Source organism: Engystomops pustulosus, chromosome 4 (assembly GCF_040894005.1).
Source record: "Engystomops pustulosus chromosome 4, aEngPut4.maternal, whole genome shotgun sequence".
NCBI classification, from domain to species: domain Eukaryota; kingdom Metazoa; phylum Chordata; class Amphibia; order Anura; family Leptodactylidae; genus Engystomops; species Engystomops pustulosus.
Window position 1 is genome coordinate 226241280 of NC_092414.1, and position 21907 is coordinate 226263186.

At 50.4% G+C, this 21907-nt stretch overlaps 1 protein-coding gene across 6 annotated transcripts in view; it reads left to right on the forward strand.

The window, feature by feature from the left end:
- Window positions 1-4507: 4507 nt before the first annotated feature.
- The window catches only part of LOC140128400 (thialysine N-epsilon-acetyltransferase-like), a 71393-nt gene continuing 53993 nt past the window's right edge, over window positions 4508-21907 (forward strand). For 2 of the 6 annotated variants that reach the window (XM_072150089.1, XM_072150090.1), the window contains exons 1-3: window positions 4509-4603; window positions 18749-18827; window positions 21848-21899. In XM_072150089.1, coding sequence (XP_072006190.1) covers window positions 18765-18827; window positions 21848-21899 — 115 coding nt within the window. In that variant the 5' untranslated portion in view covers window positions 4509-4603; window positions 18749-18764. Of the gene's footprint in view, window positions 4604-18748; window positions 18828-21847; window positions 21900-21907 lie in introns of all 6 variants that reach the window. The other 4 variants (XM_072150093.1, XM_072150095.1, XM_072150091.1 and 1 more) reach the window with 4 other exon arrangements.

The following is a 21907-nucleotide window of genomic DNA, read 5'->3' on the forward strand; positions in this document are numbered from 1 at the left end:
TATTCTGATGTCTCATCATTGTATAATCATCCCGTTACCTCACACTCCCGCTCTCTATGGTGGCGGAGGACTCCCGTTACCTCACACTCCCGCTCTCTATGGTGGCGGAGGACTCCCGTTACCTCACACTCCCGCTCTCTATGGTGGCGGAGGACTCCCGTTACCTCACACTCCCGCTCTCTATGGTGGCGGAGGGCTCCCGTTACCTCACACTCCCGCTCTCTATGGTGGCGGAGGGCTCCCGTTAACTCACATGCCCGCTCTCTATGGTGGAGGCAGAGGAGTCCCGTTACCTCACACTCCCGCTCTCTATGGTGGAGGAGGACTCCCGTTACCTCACACTCCCGTTACCTCACACTGCCGCTCTCTATGGTGGCGGAGGGCTCCCGTTACCTCACACTCCCGCTCTCTATGGTGGAGGAGGACTCCCGTTACCTCACACTCCCGCTCTCTATGGTGGAGGCAGAGGACTCCCGTTACCTCACACTCCCGCTCTCTATGGTGGAGGCAGAGGACTCCCGTTACCTCACACTCCCGCTCTCTATGGTGGAGGCGGAGGACTCCCGTTACCTCACACTCCCGCTCTCTATGGTGGAGGCGGAGGACTCCCGTTACCTCACACTCCCGCTCTCTATGGTGGAGGCGGAGGACTCCCGTTACCTCACACTCCCGCTCTCTATGGTGGAGGCGGAGGACTCCCGTTACCTCACACTCTCGCTCTCTATGGTGGAGGCGGAGGACTCCCGTTACCTCACACTCCCGCTCTCTATGGTGGAGGCGGAGGACTCCCGTTACCTCACACTCCCGCTCTCTATGGTGGAGGCGGAGGACTCCCGTTACCTCACACTCCCGCTCTCTATGGTGGAGGCGGAGGACTCCCGTTACCTCACACTCCCGCTCTCTATGGTGGAGGCGGAGGACTCCCGTTACCTCACACTCCCGCTCTCTATGGTGGAGGCGGAGGACTCCCGTTACCTCACACTCCCGCTCTCTATGGTGGAGGCGGAGGACTCCCGTTACCTCACACTCCCGCTCTCTATGGTGGAGGCGGAGGACTCCCGTTACCTCACACTCCCGCTCTCTATGGTGGAGGCGGAGGACTCCCGTTACCTCACACTCCCGCTCTCTATGGTGGAGGCGGACTCCCGTTACCTCCCACTCCCGGTCTCTATGTTGGAGGCGGTGGACTCCCGTTACCTCACACTCCAGGTCTCTATGTTGGAGGCGGAGGACTCCCGTTACCTCACACTCCCGCTCTCTATGGTGGAGGCGGAGGACTCCCGTTACCTCACACTCCCGCTCTCTATGGTGGAGGAGGACTCCCGTTACCTCACACTCCCGCATTCTATGGTGGCGGAGGGCTCCCGTTACCTCAAACTCCCGCTCTCTATGGTGGAGGAGGACTCCCGTTACCTCACACTCCCGCTCTCTATGGTGGAGGAGGACTCCCGTTACCTCACACTCCAGGTACTATGGTGGAGGAGGACTCCTGTTACCTCACACTCCCGCTCTCTATGGTGGAGGCGGAGGACTCCCGTTACCTCACACTCCCGCTCTCTATGGTGGAGGCGGAGGACTCCCGTTACCTCACACCCCCGCTCTCTATGGTGGAGGCGGAGGACTCCCGTTACCTCACACTCCCGCTCTCTATGGTGGAGGCGGAGGACTCCCGTTACCTCACACTCCCGTTCTCTATGGTGGCGGAGGGCTCCCGTTACCTCACACTCCCGCTCTCTATGGTGGAGGCGGACTACCGTTACCTCACACTCCCGCTCTCTATGATGGCGGAGGACTCCCGTTACCTCACACTCCCGCTCTCTATGGTGGAGGCAAAGGATTCCCGTTAGCTCACACTGCCGCTCTCTATGGTGGAGGACTCCCGTTACCTCACACTCCCGCTCTCTATGGTGGCGGAGGGCTCCCGTTACCTCACACTCCCGCTCTCTATGGTGAAGGCAAAGGATTCCCGTTAGCTCACACTGCCGCTCTCTATGGTGGAGAACTCCCGTTACCTCACACTCCCGCACTCTATGGTGGCGGAGGACTCCCGTTACCTCACACTCCCGCTCTCTATGGTGGCGGAGGACTCCCGTTACCTCACACTCCCGCTCTCTATGGTGGCGGAGGACTCCCGTTACCTCACACTCCCGCTCTCTATGGTGGAGGAGGACTCCCGTTACCTCACTCTCCTGCTCTCTATGGTGGAGGCGAAGGACTCCCGTTACCTCACACTCCAGGTCTCTATGGTGGAGGAGGACTCCCGTTACCATACACTCCTGGTCTCTATGGTGGAGGAGGACTCCCGTTACCTCACACTCCAGGTACTATGGTGGAGGAGGACTCCTGTTACCTCACACTCCCGCTCTCTATGGTGGTGGAGGACTCCCGTTACCTTACACTCCCGCTCTCTATGTTGGAGGCGGTGGACTCCCGTTACCTCACACGCCCGCTCTCTATGTTGGAGGCGGTGGACTCCCGTTACCTCACACGCCCGCTCTCTATGTTGGAGGCGGTGGACTCCCGTTACCTCACGCGCCCGCTCTCTATGTTGGAGGCGGTGGACTCCCGTTACCTCACACGCCCGCTCTCTATGTTGGAGGCGGTGGACTCCCGTTACCTCACACGCCCGCTCTCTATGTTGGAGGCGGTGGACTCCCGTTACCTCACACGCCCACTCTCTATGGTGGAGGCGGAGGACTCCCGTTACCTCACACTCCCGCTCTCTATGGTGGAGGAGGACTCCCGTTACCTCACACTCCCGCTCTCTATGGTGGAGGAGGACTCCCGTTACCTCACACTCCCGCTCTCTATGGTGGAGGAGGACTCCCGTTACCTCACACTCCAGGTCTCTATGGTGGAGGAGGACTCCCGTTACCTCACGCTCCTGGTCTCTATGGTGGAGGAGGACTCCCGTTACCTCACGCTCCAGGTCTCTATGGTGGCGGAGGACTCCCGTTACCTCACACTCCGGGTCTCTATGGTGGAGGAGGACTCCCGTTACCTCACACTCCAGGTCTCTATGGTGGAGGAGGACTCCCGTTACCTCACACTCCCGCTCTCTATGGTGGTGGAGGGCTCCCGTTATCTCACACTCCCGCACTCTATGGTGGCGGAGGGCTCCCGTTACCTCACACTCCCGCTCTCTATGGTGGAGGAGGACTCCCGTTACCTCACACTCCCGCTCTCTATGGTGGCGGAGGACTCCCGTTACCTCACACTCCCGCTCTCTATGTTGGAGGCGGTGGACTCCCGTTACCTCACACGCCCGCTCTCTATGTTGGAGGCGGTGGACTCCCGTTACCTCACACGCCCGCTCTCTATGTTGGAGGCGGTGGACTCCCGTTACCTCACACTCCCGCTCTCTATGGTGGAGGCGGAGGACTCCCGTTACCTCACACTCCCGCTCTCTATGGTGGAGGCGGAGGACTCCCGTTACCTCACACTCCCGCTCTCTATGGTGGAGGCGGAGGACTCCCGTTACCTCACACTCCCGCTCTCTATGGTGGTGGAGGACTCCCGTTACCTCACACTCCCGCTCTCTATGGTGGAGGAGGACTCCCGTTACCTCACACTCCCGCTCTCTATGGTGGAGGAGGACTCCCGTTACCTCACACTTCAGGTCTCTATGGTGGAGGAGGACTCCCGTTACCTCACACTCCAGGTCTCTATGGTGGAGGAGGACTCCCGTTACCTCACACTCCCGCTCTCTATGGTGGAGGAGGGCTCCCGTTATCTCACACTCCCGCACTCTATGGTGGCGGAGGGCTCCCGTTACCTCACACTCCCGCTCTCTATGGTGGAGGAGGACTCCCGTTACCTCACACTCCCGCACTCTATGGTGGAGGAGGACTCCCGTTACCTCACACTCCCGCACTCTATGGTGGAGGAGGACTCCCGTTAACTCACACTCCCGCACTCTATGGTGGAGGAGGAGGATACACAGTCCTGTACCCCTATACACCATATGCACCCTGCCCTGTACCCCTATACACCCCCCTGTACCTCTATACACCATATACAGCCCTGTACCCCTACACACCATATACACCCTGCCCTGTACCCCTATACACCATATGCACCCTGCCCTGTACCCCTATACACCCCCCTGTACCTCTATACACCATATACAGCCCTGTACCCCTACACACCATATACACCCCCCCGCACCCCCGTGTACCCCTATCCCGCACCCCCGTGTACCCCTATCCCGCACCCCCATACACCCCCGTGTACCCCTATCCCGCACCCCCGTGCACCCCTATCCCGCACCCCCATACACCCCCGTGTACCCCTATCCCGCACCCCCATACACCCCCGTGTACCCCTATCCCGCACCCCCGTGCACCCCTATCCCGCACCCCCATACACCCCCGTGTACCCCTATCCCGCACCCCCGTGCACCCCTATCCCGCACCCCCATACACCCCCGTGTACCCCTATCCCGCACCCCCATACCTTATACTGTCCTGGTTTCCCTTCCAGTGATTTTCCTCCGTCTTCTGCTGCCATCTACAGGCCGCACCGGGAACAGCAAGACAGCATCACGTGCCTTATCACTGGGGTCATAGGTCACTGTGTCGCCGCCATAGACCTCTACAGGAAGGTGAGAGCCCGCACTGCACAAGTAATAACACCCCCCATACACACACACTATACACTGCATATACACTACATATACACTGCACAAGTAATAACACCCCCCCCCACACACTATACACTGCATATACACTACATATACACTGCACAAGTAATAACACCCCCCCCACACACTATATACTACATATACACTGCACAAGTAATAACACCCCCCATACACACACACACACACTATACACTACATATACACTGCACAAGTAATAACACCCCCCATACACACTATATACTACATATACACTGCACAAGTAATAACACCCCCCATACACACACACACACACTATACACTACATATACACTGCACAAGTAATAACACCCCCCACACACACTATATACTACATATACACTGCACAAGTAATAACACCCCCCATACACACACACTATACACTGCATATACACTACATATACACTGCACAAGTAATAACACCCCCCCCACACACTATATACTACATATACACTGCACAAGTAATAACACCCCCCATACACACACACACACACACACTATACACTACATATACACTGCACAAGTAATAACACCCCCCATACACACACACACACACACACACACACTATACACTACATATACACTGCAAAAGTATTCATCCCCCTCCATATACACTGCACAAGTAATAACATCCCCCATACACACACACTATACACTACATATACATTGCATATACACTGCACAAGTACTCATCCCCCTCCATATACACTGCACAAGTACTCATCCCCCTCCATATACACTGCACAAGTACTCATCCCCCTCCATATACACTGCACAAGTACTCATCCCCCTGCATATACACTGCACAAGTACTCCCCCCTGCATATACACTGCACAAGTACTCATCCCCCTCCATATACACTGCACAAGTACTCATCCCCCTCCATATACACTGCACAAGTACTCATCCCCCTCCATATACTCTGCACAAGTACTCATCCCCCTCCATATACACTGCACAAGTACTCATCCCCTCCATATACACTGCACAAGTACTCATCCCCCTCCATATACTCTGCACAAGTACTCATCCCCCTCCATATACACTGCACAAGTACTCATCCCCCTCCATATACACTGCACAAGTACTCATCCCCCTCCATATACACTGCACAAGTACTCATCCCCCTCCATATACACTGCACAAGTACTCATCCCCCTCCATATACACTGCACAAGTACTCATCCCCCTCCATATACTCTGCACAAGTACTCATCCCCCTCCATATACACTGCACAAGTACTCATCCCCCTCCATATACACTGCACAAGTACTCACCCCCCTCCATATACTCTGCACAAGTACTCATCCCCCTCCATATACACTGCACAAGTACTCATCCCCCTCCATATACACTGCACAAGTACTCACCCCCTCCATATACACTGCACAAGTACTCATCCCCCTCCATATACACTGCACAAGTACTCATCCCCCTCCATATACACTGCACAAGTACTCATCCCCCTCCATATACTCTGCACAAGTACTCATCCCCCTCCATATACACTGCACAAGTACTCATCCCCCTCCATATACACTGCACAAGTACTCATCCCCCTCCATATACACTGCACAAGTACTCATCCCCCTCCATATACACTGCACAAGTACTCATCCCCCTCCATATACACTGCACAAGTACTCACCCCCCTCCATATACACTGCACAAGTACTCATCCCCCTCCATATACACTGCACAAGTACTCACCCCCTCCATATACACTGCACAAGTACTCATCCCCCTCCATATACACTGCACAAGTACTCACCCCCTCCATATACACTGCACAAGTACTCACCCCTCCATATACACTGCACAAGTACTCACCCCTCCATATACACTGCACAAGTACTCGTCCCCCTCCATATACACTGCACAAGTACTCATCCCCCTCCATATACTCTGCACAAGTACTCATCCCCCTCCATATACACTGCACAAGTACTCATCCCCCTCCATATACACTGCACAAGTACTCATCCCCCTCCATATACACTGCACAAGTACTCATCCCCCTCCATATACACTGCACAAGTACTCATCCCCCTCCATATACTCTGCACAAGTACTCATCCCCCTCCATATACACTGCACAAGTACTCATCCCCCTCCATATACACTGCACAAGTACTCATCCCCCTCCATATACTCTGCACAAGTACTCATCCCCCTCCATATACACTGCACAAGTACTCATCCCCCTCCATATACACTGCACAAGTACTCATCCCCCTCCATATACACTGCACAAGTACTCATCCCCCTCCATATACACTGCACAAGTACTCATCCCCTCCATATACACTGCACAAGTACTCATCCCCCTCCATATACTCTGCACAAGTACTCATCCCCCTCCATATACACTGCACAAGTACTCATCCCCCTCCATATACACTGCACAAGTACTCATCCCCCTCCATATACACTGCACAAGTACTCATCCCCCTCCATATACACTGCACAAGTACTCATCCCCCTCCATATACACTGCACAAGTACTCACCCCCCTCCATATACACTGCACAAGTACTCATCCCCCTCCATATACACTGCACAAGTACTCACCCCCTCCATATACACTGCACAAGTACACGTCCCCCTCCATATACACTGCACAAGTACTCGTCCCCCTCCATACACACTGCACAAGTACTCACCCCCTCCATATACACTGCACAAGTACACGTCCCCCTCCATATACACTGCACAAGTACACGTCCCCCTCCATATACACTGCACAAGTACACGTCCCCCTCCATATACACTGCACAAGTACTCATCCCCCTCCATATACACTGCACAAGTACTCATCCCCCTCCATATACACTGCACAAGTACTCATCCCCCTCCATATACACTGCACACGTACTCATCCCCCTCAATATACACTGCATATACACTGCACAAGTACTCCCCCCTCCATATACACTGCATATACACTGCACAAGTACTCACCCCCTCCATATACACTGCACAAGTACTCCCCCCTCCATAAACACTGCATATACACTGCACAAGTACTCTCCCCTCCATATACACTGCACAAGTACTCACCCCCTCCATATACACTGCACAAGTACTCATCCCCCTCCATATACACTGCACAAGTACTCTCCCCTCCACATACACTGCACAAGTACTCATCCCCCTCCATATACACTGCACAAGTACTCATCCCCCTCCATATACACTATACACTGCATATACACTGCACAAGTTCTCCCCCCTCCATATACACTGCATATACACTGCACAAGTACTCACCCCCTCCATATACACTGCACAAGTACTCATCCCCCTCCATATACACTGCACAAGTACTCATCCCCCTCCATATACACTGCACAAGTACTCACCCCTCCATATACACTGCACAAGTACTCACCCCCTCCATATACACTGCACAAGTACTTCCCCTCCATATACACTGCACAAGTACTCATCCCCCTCCATATACACTGCACAAGTACTCTCCCCTCTATATACACTCCACAAGTACTCATCCCCCTCCATATACACTGCACAAGTACTCATCCCCCTCAATATACACTGCATATACACTGCACAAGTACTCCCCCCTCCATATACACTGCATATACACTGCACAAGTACTCACCCCCTCCATATACACTGCACAAGTACTCATCCCCCTCCATATACACTGCACAAGTACTCACCCCCTCCATATACACTGCACAAGTACTCGTCCCCCTCCATATACACTGCATATACACTGCACAAGTACTCCCCCCTCCATAAACACTGCATATACACTGCACAAGTACTCACCCCCTCCATATACACTGCACAAGTACTCGTCCCCCTCCATATACACTGCACAAGTACTCATCCCCCTCCATATACACTGCACAAGTACTCACCCCTCCATATACACTGCACAAGTACTCACCCCCTCCATATACACTGCACAAGTACTTCCCCTCCATATACACTGCAAAAGTACTCATCCCCCTCCATATACACTGCACAAGTACTCTCCCCTCAATATACACTGCACAAGTACTCATCCCCCTCCATATACACTGCACAAGTACTCATCCCCCTCAATATACACTGCATATACACTGCACAAGTACTCCCCCCTCCATATACACTGCATATACACTGCACAAGTACTCACCCCCTCCATATACACTGCACAAGTACTCACCCCCTCCATATACACTGCACAAGTACTCATCCCCCTCCATATACACTGCACAAGTACTCATCCCCCTCAATATACACTGCATATACACTGCACAAGTACTCACCCCCTCCATATACACTGCACAAGTACTCACCCCCTCCATATACACTGCACAAGTACTCGTCCCCCTCCATATACACTGCATATACACTGCACAAGTGCTCCCCCCTCCATAAACACTGCATATACACTGCACAAGTACTCACCCCCTCCATATACACTGCACAAGTACTCGTCCCCCTCCATATACACTGCACAAGTACTCGTCCCCCTCCATATACACTGCACAAGTACTCCCCCCTCCATAAACACAGCATGTACACTGCACAAGTACTCTCCCCTCCATATACACTGCACAAGTACTCACCCCCTCCATATACACTGCACAAGTACTCATCCCCCTTCATATACACTGCACAAGTACTCTCCCCTCCATATACACTGCACAAGTACTCATCCCCCTCCATATACACTGCACAAGTACTCATCCCCCTCAATATACACGGCATATACACTGCACAAGTACTCCCCCCTCCATATACACTGCATATACACTGCACAAGTACTCATCCCCCTCCATATACACTGCACAAGTACTCCCCCCTCCATATACACTGCATATACACTGCACAAGTACTCACCCCCTCCATATACACTGCATATACACTGCACAAGTACTCACCCCCTCCATATACACTGCACAAGTACTCCCCCCTCCATAAACACTGCACAAGTACTCACCCCCTCCATATACACTGCACAAGTACTCATCCCCCTCCATATACACTGCACAAGTACTCACCCCTCCATATACACTGCACAAGTACTCACCCCCTCCATATACACTGCACAAGTACTCTCCCCTCCATATACACTGCACAAGTACTCATCCCCCTACATATACACTGCACAAGTACTCATCCCCCTCAATATACACGGCATATACACTGCACAAGTACTCCCCCCTCCATATACACTGCATATACACTGCACAAGTACTCATCCCCCTCCATATACACTGCACAAGTACTCTCCCCTCCATATACACTGCACAAGTACTCACCCCCTCCATATACACTGCACAAGTACTCACCCCCTCCATATACACTGCACAAGTACTCATCCCCCTCCATATACACTGCACAAGTACTCTCCCCTCCATATACACTGCACAAGTACTCATCCCCCTCCATATACACTGCACAAGTACTCATCCCCCTCAATATACACTGCATATACACTGCACAAGTACTCCCCCCTCCATATACACTGCATATACACTGCACAAGTACTCACCCCCTCCATATACACTGCTCAAGTACTCCCCCCTCCATAAACACTGCATATACACTGCACAAGTACTCATCCCCCTCCATATACACTATACACTGCATATACACTGCACAAGTACTCTCCCCTCCATATACACTGCACAAGTACTCACCCCCTCCATATACACTGCACAAGTACTCTCCCCTCCATATACACTGCACAAGTACTCACCCCCTCCATATACACTGCACAAGTACTCACCCCCTCCATATACACTGCACAAGTACTCATCCCCCTCCATATACACTGCATATACACTGCACAAGTACTCATCCCCCTCCATATACACTATACACTGCATATATACTGCACAAGTACTCACCCCCTCCATATACACTGCACAAGTACTCATCCCCCTCCATATACACTGCACAAGTACTCGTCCCCCTCCATATACACTGCACAAGTACTCATCCCTCTCCATATACACTGCACAAGTACTCCCCCCTCCATATACACTGCACAAGTACTCCCCCCTCCATATACACTGCACAAGTACTCCCCCCTCCATATACACTGCACAAGTACTCGTCCCCCTCCATATACACTGCACAAGTACTCGTCCCCCTCCATATACCCTGCACAAGTACTCGTCCCCCTCCATATACCCTGCACAAGTACTCGTCCCCCTCCATATACACTGCACAAGTACTCCCCCCTCCATATACACTGCACAAGTACTCATCCCCCTCCATAAACACTGCACAAGTACTCCCCCCTCCATATACACTGCACAAGTACTCATCCCCCTCCATATACACTGCACAAGTACTCATCCCCCTCCATATACACTGCACAAGTACTCATCCCCCTCCATATACACTGCACAAGTACTCGTCCCCCTCCATATACCCTGCACAAGTACTCGTCCCCCTCCATATACCCTGCACAAGTACTCGTCCCCCTCCATATACACTGCATATACACTACACAAGTACTCATCCCCCTCCATAAACACTGCATATACACTGCACAAGTACTCCCCCCTCCATATACACTGCACAAGTACTCCCCCCTCCATATACACTGCACAAGTACTCTCCCCTCCATATACACTGCACAAGTACTCCCCCCTCCATATACACTGCACACGTACTCACCCCCTCCATATACACTGCATAAATATTCCCCCCCCCCCCATTTATACTGCATACAGTGGGTGCGAAAAAGATTCAGATTGGTGAGATCAAAAAATGTGCCCTCTACCAACCCCTGTAATGTGCTTCTGCCCGCCCCCCTCCCCCAGTAATGTGCACTCAACCCTCCTGGTAATGTGCACTACGCCCCCCCCCATAGTAATGTGCCCTCTGCCTCCCCCCAGTAATGTGCCCTCTGCCTCCCCCCAGAAATGTGCACTTCACCCCCCCCCCACAGCAATGTGTGCTTTGCTCCCCAGTAATGGGCACTCTGCCCCCCAGTAATGTGCCCTCTTCCCTCTGTAATATGCCCCCCCACAGTTATGTGCCTTCTGCCCCGCCCCCCTTGAGCTGCGATCTACAACCCCCCCCCCCCCAGTAATGTGCCCTCTGCAGTGATAGGTGACTCCCATCTGCCTCCTGCCTCCTGCATCTCTGAAGCTCAGCCACAGGGATCCCAGGGTTCTTCTTTACCTCTCAGCAAGGCTCTTCTCCTACTATTACTTAGTTTGGCTGGACGGCCAGGGAGAGGAAGAGTTGTGGCCGTCCCAAACTTCTTCCACATAATGATTATGGAGGCCACTGTGCTCTTAGGTACCTTGAGTGCTGCAGAAATTTAACAGTAACCTTGGCCAGATCTGTGCCTTGCCATTATTATGTCTTTGAGCTTCTTGGTCAGTTCCTTAGACCTCATGATTCTCATGTGCTGTGAGGTCTTATATAGACAGGTGGGTATCTTTCCTAATCAAGTCCAATCAGTTTAATTAAACCAAACTGGACTCCAATGAAGGAGTAAAACCATCTTAAGGAGGATCAGAAGTAAATGCACAGCGGGTGAGTCACAGCAAAGACGCTGAATATTTATGATGGGCAGAATGCCCATTACTGGGGGGGCAGAGTGCCCACTACTAGGGGTCGGAGGGCACAATTTTTTTTCTCAGTAAAGTTTTCCATATCGTCCCTCATGAAGGCCCCACTTGGGGGATGCCCCTTGACCTCTGCAGGGACAGAAAAACAGAGGTTAAAATAACCCCTCCCACATCCACCCACCAGTGTTCTTCAAGTCCCTACAGCGGGTCTTCTCCTTGTGGGGCGAGGGACGATATTCTGCTTACCGAGGGCCATGCAGTATCCTGGATCGAGTCCTCGGTCAGTCTCGCTCTCTTTGTGTATTCTGGGTCCAGTTTTTGGCGGCTCCTCCGGTTCTTGTACTTCAGCGCGGACGCGTGGCATTGCGGGATACATTTCCTGGCATTCCCCGCGCTCCGATGAAGACTTCCATTCCCGACCGCAAGTGACGGTTTTTCCTATACACAGAGTGTCGGGGGAACTTCCGGAACGCCAACGAAGCCATCTTCAAGGGGGATGGGCTCCCCAGGAAGGTATTTATATCAGCTTGCTGCAAGTTATGTTGATCTGAGGTCTCTTTAGGTAAGTTAGCGTCCGGGGCCGTCCCAGTCTTCCGTTATGGCTGAGGAGGCAGATTCTGCCCGCTGGTTTTGTAAGTATTGCTGCTGTGGCAGGTCCCATATACGGGATATGTATGTGAACCCATAGTCACGCTACATTCACAAGATGTATGCACGCCGTACCGCCCATATATACGCCCCCGCAAATGTTCATGTGAATATGGTTTGTTTTTTTCTCTTGCCTCCCAAAATAAGGATCAGGGTCCTAAGGGGAAAGGCAGAGAAACCTAGCAAAGCAGACAAGCCCGGAAAAAGCAAAGCTACTCCCTCTAGGAAATGTCATGTGTGTCTTCATTCTATGCCCGACTCATATAAAAAAGCGGTCTGTAAGCATTGACAACATTATGAGGGAAGAGAAAACGTCATTTATGGACAAACTAAAAACCTTTATGGAAGAGAAGGTTTTTTCTTCAGAACTCCTCCCGGCAAAAGAAATGATTTGGAGGTCCCATCATGTCCCTTTGTGGATACTGTGGAGGTTGACCAGTCTCAAGGAACTTCTCAAATTCCTGAAGCTAGACATCTCTTTCAGACCGAAGACCTAGGCTGTCTCCTAAAACAATAAGAGAGACCTTGGGTATGGAAGAGGTCGTACCTTCAAAATCAAGACAGGAAGTACTCGTTGGCGGTCTAAAAGCTAATGAAACCCACAGGGAACTTCTGATGGATGGAAGGACACAGAGAAGAGACTCCTCATTTCTAAGGGCTTTAAAAAGAGACTCATTTTTGACCAGGATACATCGAAACTCTGGGACGCGTGTCCCAAGGTTGATGTCCAGGTCACTAAAGTATTTAAGAAGACGGACCTCCCATTTGAGAACACCACCCAGTTTACACAACCCCATGGACAGGAAAACGGAGTCACTATTTAAAGGGAACCTGTTACCAGGAGACCCATTTTTAGCACTCCCCCAGTCCCCATAGAGCATAGCACATACACTGCCAAAGTGTTTTTGTATAAAAAATAGGTTTTACAGAAAAAAAGATATGTTATATTGTACCTTTCATTAGCATCTGCTGTGTGACTAGGCAGTTGCCAAATGGGAGGGGCTGGAAAGGAGCAGTTCCCCCCACCCTTGGGAAACAGCTCCTCCATGTGACCTTTTCAAATATATGAAAACACCCATCACTGGGCCTAGCGACGCCCCCTGCTCCTCTACAGCCAATCCCGAGTGTGGGGAGTTATTCATATATTTGAAAAGGTCACATGTTTCCCAAGGGTGGGAGGGAACTGCTCCTTTCCAGACCCTCCCCATTGGCAACTGCCTAGTCACACAGCAGATGCTAATGAAAGGTACAATATAACATATCTTTTTTTCTGTAAAACCTATTTTTTTTATACAAAAACACTTTGGCAGTGTATGTACTATGCTCTGTGGGGACTGGGGAGTGCTAAAAATGGGTCTCCTCCTGACAGGTTCCCTTTAAAAAAGCATGGGAGACCTCTATGGTTAGCCTGAGGTCCAATCTAACTGCTACTTCTGTTGCCAGGACTTTACTCTTTCGGCTGATGGAACTAGAAACACACATTTACGAGGGCTCACCTCCAACCTCCATCTTAGAAAGTTTCCCATTGATAAGATCTGCTACTTACTTTTTACTCGACGCAGCTACAGAAGGGATTATATTTGTAGCTAAAGAAGGGGCTCCAACTAATACTTCCAGGAGAGGGGGGGGGGGGGTCGCATCATACGCTCAAAGGAAAAGTTATGGAGTGTCCCATTTACAGGAGAGTTTGTTTCGAACTGGACACCATTCTCGAAAATGCATTGGACAAAAAGAAGGGTTTCCCAGAGAGTAAACCTAAACCCAAGAAGTTGACTTTTCGTGGCTACAGGAGTCACTCAGACTCGTACAGGGACAAAGGTAAACGTGGAGCTGGAGCCACACCAAAAGGTGGGAAAGGCAGAGGATTCCGCTTTTCAAATTCCTCACCCTTTAACAAAGGCAAGAAGCCGTGGCGCCAGGGTTGGGGGGAAACTTTTTGCCTTCCTCGAATAATGGGCAAGTATAACATCAAATCCCTGGGTCCTAGACATTATTCGCCAGGGTTACAGGATAGAGTTACAACATACATTGCTCCTTCTTCCTTTTTGTCTTCTACTTCTCGCGCTGTCATCTGGCAAGAGGTCTCCACTCTCATCCATTCAGGTGTGGCGGCTCCAGTCCCTCAAGATCATCAGGGAAAAGGATTCTACTCCCCCCTTTTTTTTGGTGAAGAAGCCAAATGGATCAAAGCGACTAATAATCAACTTGAAACTCCCCAACAATTACATCATCTTCAGGAGATTCCACATGGAGTGGGAAAAAGGAGAAAAAATAAAGGAACAGATCCGATCCTTCAGGGGAAAGCATCCATCACGATCCGGTATGCCGTGAAGATCTTGGGCCTCCTGACAGCCTGCAAAGCAGCAGTAGCCTGGAGTCAGGGCCATTCCCATGTTCTGCAAAATCGGATTTTGGGTGCTTGGAACAGACAGTCTTCAGGTCTGGACAGGAAAGGTCACATCCCTTCAGCAGTAAAGAGAGATCTACGATGGTGGCTAAGCCAGGGGAACCTACAAACAGGTGTGTCCTGGCAAAACCACCCATGCATCACAATAAAGACAGCCGCCAGCAGCACAGTTTGGGGAGTGATCTTTCCTATTCACTTCGACCGGGTGTCCTGGCCCGAGAGTCAAGCCAGAAAATCCTCAAACCACAGGGAATTGAGAGCCATGTGGGAGGCTCTAAAATACAAACACCTCCTATCTAACCAATCATCACCTACAAATACATACGGACAATACCACAACAGTCTCCTACTTAGGGACAAGGGGGCACCAGGTCCTCCGCACTCGCCTCTCTAACACGTTTGCTATTCTCCTGGGCAGAAGAGAATGTCCTTTCGATTTCAGCAACACATCTAAAAGGTACTCGAAACCAGGAGGTGGATTTCCTCAGTCGAAGGAATATTCTCCTGAACAGCCAGGAAATATTTCTCCACCTAACAAGTCTTTGGGGAAATCCCCACATAGATCTCTTCACCACAAGAGAAAATGCCAAATGCCGTCTGTTCTACTCCCTGGAAGCCAAAGAGACATCTAGATGCCTTCTGTCATCCGTGGAACATGCCTCTCTCTTATGCCTCTCCCCTTGTTAGCAAAGGTCCTAAGGACGATCCATCAAGACCAAGCAAGGGTAATTCTGATCTGCCCAAACTGGCCAAAGAAAAGCTGGTACCCGCATCTAACCGCCATGGTCCTCCAGGATCCGATGATTCCTCCAGTCCAGGAGGACCTTCTGTCTCATGGACCCAGGGAAACTTCATCTCTCGGCATGGATCCTGAATCCAGTCTCCTTAGTTCCCAGGGCTTGTCCATAAGGGTCATAAACACTCTCAAGGCAAGTAGGAAACTTGTTACGTTTGCAATTTACCCTAAAAGACAAACCTCCCTGCCAGACTAACCCCAATTTCTTACAGGTGTTGGGCTTCCTACTAGCGGGTCTAGAACTGGGCTTTTCCACCAGTACACGGAAGGTACAAGTGTCAGCCCTAAGTTCTTCGACCAACCTTTGGCGGATCACAGGCGACTCAGGAGCCGCCACTAGAATAAGACCGCAAATTCTGAAAAAAAAACATCTTGGGACCTCGCGCTAGTTCTAGGACCTCTCAAAGTCTTTTTTTTTAACCAGTTGAGTTTGGGGTGAAAAAATGTTACAATAAAGACCACTCTGCTGATAGCTATGACATTGCCTAGAAGATTGGGTGAGCTCCAGGCCGTCTCCATTAACCCCTTAATGGGCCCTTTTTCATTTTTGCGTTTTTATTTTTCACTTCCCAAATCTATAACTTTTTTATTTTTCCATGTACAGAGCTGTGTGACGGCTTATTTTCTGCGTAACACATTGCACTTCATAATGATGGTATTAAATATTCCATGTCATGTACTGGGAAAAAAATGTAGTGAAAATGATGAAAAAACACATCTGCGCAATTTCTTGTGGGCTTGGTTTTTACAGCTTTCACTGTGCGTCCTAAATGACAGGTCTGTTTCATTCATTGGGTCAATACGATCACGGGGATACCAAATTTGTATAGGTTTTATAATATTTTCATACATTTACAAAAATTAAAACCTCCTGTACAGAAAAAAAAAAAATTCATTTTGCCATGTTCTGGCGCTAATAACTTTTTCACACTTTGGTGTACGGAGCTGTGGGTGGTGCCATTTTTTGTGGCTTTTGATGACGTTTTCAATGCTTTTATTTTTAGGACTGACTTTTTTTTTTACTATGTTTCAGACTCTCTAGTATACTTTAACCCTAGGTTGTCTGATTGATCCCATACTACAGTATGGCAGTATATGGGGATTTTGCACACCATCTATAATGTGCAAATCGCACAGTATAATAGATAGCCGAGATCATGATAGCCTCGGATCTTTGTGTGATCCGGGGCTGTCATGGCAACAGATTGCCGCACCCCGATGAAGTCACGGGGAGCGACGATCGGAGCCAAGATGGCGGCACCCACGCACCGCCTGTGAGCCCCCTTCATATCCCCCCCATGCGCAGAAAGACGTAAGGGTACGTCTTATTGCGCTATGGGGTTAAGAAGCCTTATATGAGAATTCAAAGTGATTGCATCATCCTTACATTAGACCCCAATTTTTCTCCTAAAGGGGTCTCCAGGTTTCACAAGACTCAGGAAATCATCCTCCCATCCTTCTGCAGGAGTCCCTCGTCCAGCAAGGAGACAGGAGTGGCATTCCCTAGACCAGTGGTGGCGAACCTATGGCACAGGTGCCAGAGGCGGCACTCAGAGCCCTTTTTGGGGGCACCCGGGCCATCGCCCCAGCACACCAGACAGGACTCAAAGAATCTTCCTGCAGTTCAAAGCAACTTAAAAGATGCTGCTTTCAGTCATATTTTGATACTTTGCTACTTGGGACTGTAGGAAGAGGGAGAATTAGACAGGGACGAATTATTTTTGGAGGACCTCCTGCTGCCCCACGATTCTCTATGTACAGAGGGACACTGGAAAGAAGCTAAAATGATGCAAATTTTCCATCTTTCTACTGTGTTTCTGTCCTCAGGAGGCAAATATGATTGAAAGTTCTTGAACAGGGAGCAATAAGTTACTGCTTTAATTTTTGGTTGGCACCTCGCGATAAATAAGGGGGGGTTTTGGATGCAGTTTGAGCACTCGGCCGCTGAAAGGTTCACCATCACTGGCCTAGACGGAAGAAGGATTATCATAAGCTACAAAAGACTGGCGCAAGATGATTGAAGACCGCTATATCAACATGCACTCGGAACAAGGGAAACCGGTTCCGCACAATTTAAAGGCACGATCCACGTTCCGTACTATGTCGGCTTCTTGGGCAAGAGATCTAGACAATTCTCAGGATCCATCCTGATCTATCTCAGGAAGGTGCTACAAGCTGTGGTCCCACCCCAAGTATCGTAACATCTTATTTTGTAAATCTCCAAGCGGGGCCGTCATGGGGGACGATATGGAAATGGTAATTAGCACTGACCGGTAATTCTGTTTCCATAAGTCCACCATGACGGACTATATATTCCCTGTATGTGCTGTTAACATATGGAGTTGTACCTTCCACCGGTGTAGTTATTTGGTAGACGCTGGCGGGAGGATGGGGGAGGGGTCCTTTTAACCCCTCCGTCTTCCTGTCCCTGCAGAGGTCAAGGGGCATCCTCCAAGTGGGGCCATCACGGTGGAAACAGAATTACCGGTGAATATTTCACCATTTTTGATCTCACTAATTGGCTGCAATGAAAAAAAGTGAAAAATGTAAAGGGGTCTGAATACTTTCTGTACCCACTGTAAGTACTAACCAGTCCCCGCTTACCCTGCATAAGTACTCAACCCCCCCCCCCCCTCTTCTCCTCTATACACTGTATATATTCCACCCTTCTTTTCCTACCTCCAGGGATTAATCCGCCATCATGGAATGCATCATTCGTCCTGCTGAACCACGAGACTCCCCCCACATCATGCGGATGATCCGGGTATGAATCACAATCACCAAAGTATCAGCATAAATACCTTTATTGTACATAAGATGTGATGATGATAATTAGAGAACAGCAACAACCCAAGCCCAGAGAGAGTCCCAGCAGTCACCAATCATAAGGGAGTGCAAGGACACGGCCGCCACGGCCGCACAGGACCCGCTCCCCCGGCCACACAGGACCCCGTGCCCTGCCATCGCTAGTCTCTGACACGGCTCTGCTGGGATCTGCTCTGCTCTTCTTCTAGTCTCTGCCTCAGTTCTGTGACTGTTGTGGGTTTCTTGGCCAGAACTTTGTCACCAAGGATATTCCAGAGGTTTTCTATTGGGTTTAGATCAGGACTCTGGGCTGTAGGGACTGCTTTACCTGTTTTGCTGTGTGACAAGGGGCAATGTTCTGCTGATTAACACAAGGAAGGAGCCACGAGTTATAGAAGAAGATCCTGATACTTGTATTTCACTGCCATGTAGCTGTATGAGAGACAACTCCTGCTGTAGAAAACATTCCCCAAACCCGGACACTTCCTCCTCCGCCTCCCACTGACTTCTGTACACACTTTATGTTCAAGAAACTGGAGAAAGACTGAACCCCATGGGTCACATTTATTGCTGTCTGCTGCAGTTTTCTGTCTGACTTTGCACTGAAAAGAACGTACAACGGGGTCGTAGTTGACCGAGGAGCAAGCAGGACACATCGGGCCGGAGATCAGACTCTGCTGCTCTAATCTAGCTCCATCCTCTGTTTCAAACCAGCTAATAAGCCACAAACATTGCCTTAGCCCCCCTTTTCTGCTTATTGGGACCCTCATTTGAGGTTTCAAGGGCCTCTCTATATTGAGACACTTTACATGCGGAAGCAGGGTCTTCAGTGATTTCATCTCCGCTCTGGACTCACTTCCGTCGGGTCGTTGGCCCAGTGCCCCATGACCTCCATGGGACCACTGAAGTAATCTAGTGGGGACTCCAGCCACTTCCAATGCAGGTGATCTGGTAGGGAGATCAGCTTCCATCTGCCCCCTACATCCCTGCTCCTGGCCACTGGCTTCTGAGGCCTACTGTGTGACCTGCACTCCCAGCCCGGTGTGACACGCCAGTCAATAGCCGTGCTCTCCACATTCCCACAAACTAAAGTTAGGCCCTATCCACGGGATATACAGGCAGTCCCCGGGTTACATACAAGATAGGTTCTTCAGGTTTGTTCTTAAGTTGAATTTGTATGCAAGTCGGAACTGTACATTTTAGAATTGTAACCCCAGTAAAAAAAGTTTTTGGCTTCTGTGACAATTGGATTTTAAAACTTTTGGTTTGTCATAAGAACCAGGATTAACAATAAATCTTGATTGCAGACACCTGTGATAACTGTTACAGCTGATCATTGTAGCCTAAAGCTAAAGTAAATTACCAACATCCAGCGGTCCGTTTGTAACTAGGGGTCGTACGTAAGTTGGGTGTTCTTAAGTAGGGGACCGCCTGTATTTAATATAGATATATATATACACACACACACCGACTTTCTGCCAGCAAGCAACAACACATCAGAGCGTGAGTAGAGCTACAAGCTACAGGCAGATAAGTTCTTTATCCAAGCATGGAGGCACAGCAGATATGAAAGTAGAGATGTAGCAGCAATGAGAATGTCATTGTGTGTAATATCCATCTCATGGATCTCATCATCTCTTATCTGTCTCATCTCTTTCTATGTGTCAGATACTAATGAATGTTCAGAAGATAAATGAAAGTGTAGATAAACCTTGTACCCTGATAAGGGGTTAAACATGACCATGACGGCCTCCTCACTGATTATAACCTGCGTCCGTCACCCACTACAGATGGAGGCAGGTTATAGTCAGCGAGGAGGTCGTCACCCGCTACAGATGGACGCAGGTTATAGTCAGCGAGGAGGTCGTCACCCACTACAGATGGACGCAGGTTATAGTCAGCGAGGAGGTCGTCACCCACTACAGATGGACGCAGGTTATAGTCAGCGAGGAGGTCGTCACCCGCTACAGATGGAGGCAGGTTATAGTCAGCGAGGAGGTCGTCACCCGCTACAGATGGAGGCAGGTTATAGTCAGCGAGGAGGTCGTCACCCGCTACAGATGGACGCAGGTTATAGTCAGCGAGGAGGTCGTCACCCACTACAGATGGACGCAGGTTATAGTCAGCGAGGAGGTCGTCACCCGCTACAGATGGACGCAGGTTATAGTCAGCGAGGAGGTCGTCACCCGCTACAGATGGAGGCAGGTTATAGTCAGCGAGGAGGTCGTCACCCACTACAGATGGACGCAGGTTATAGTCAGCGAGGAGGTCGTCACCCGCTACAGATGGAGGCAGGTTATAGTCAGCGAGGAGGTCGTCACCCACTACAGATGGACGCAGGTTATAGTCAGCGAGGAGGTCGTCACCCGCTACAGATGGACGCAGGTTATAGTCAGCGAGGAGGTCGTCACCCGCTACAGATGGACGCAGGTTATAGTCAGCGAGGAGGTCGTCACCCGCTACAGATGGACGCAGGTTATAGTCAGCGAGGAGGTCGTCACCCGCTACAGATGGACGCAGGTTATAGTCAGCGAGGAGGTCGTCGCTGACTATAACCTGGGAGTGGGCTTTGATTCGCTAATGTGAGAGATTTCTCTGGGATTTGTGATTTTTTTGACAATTATAAAATGTCGCGGAGCCGAGAGACGGGAAATGCTACAAGATCAGAAATAGATCATTTTTCATGAATAAAAGCTGAATATCAACCAAAATTTCCCAGTAACTTGATGCCCCTGCGGCCTCCTGGGTAAGGACACAGCGACACCTGCGGGTGATGAGCCCCGGTCACTACTGTATAGATTATATACTGTCCCTGTCCGTATGTTCTGTGTACGGATTTGTCAGCGCCCCCCCCCCCCCCCGCACACAATTATCTTATTTACAAAACATTTTTCTTGCTGTAGAATATTTACAATGTATGGAATGGGATCGTGGGACATTACAGGATGTAACTGTATTCTCCCTCCTCTGTATCTGCAGGAGCTGGCGGAGTACGAGAAGATCACACACTTCATAACGCTGAGCGAGGACGGTACATGG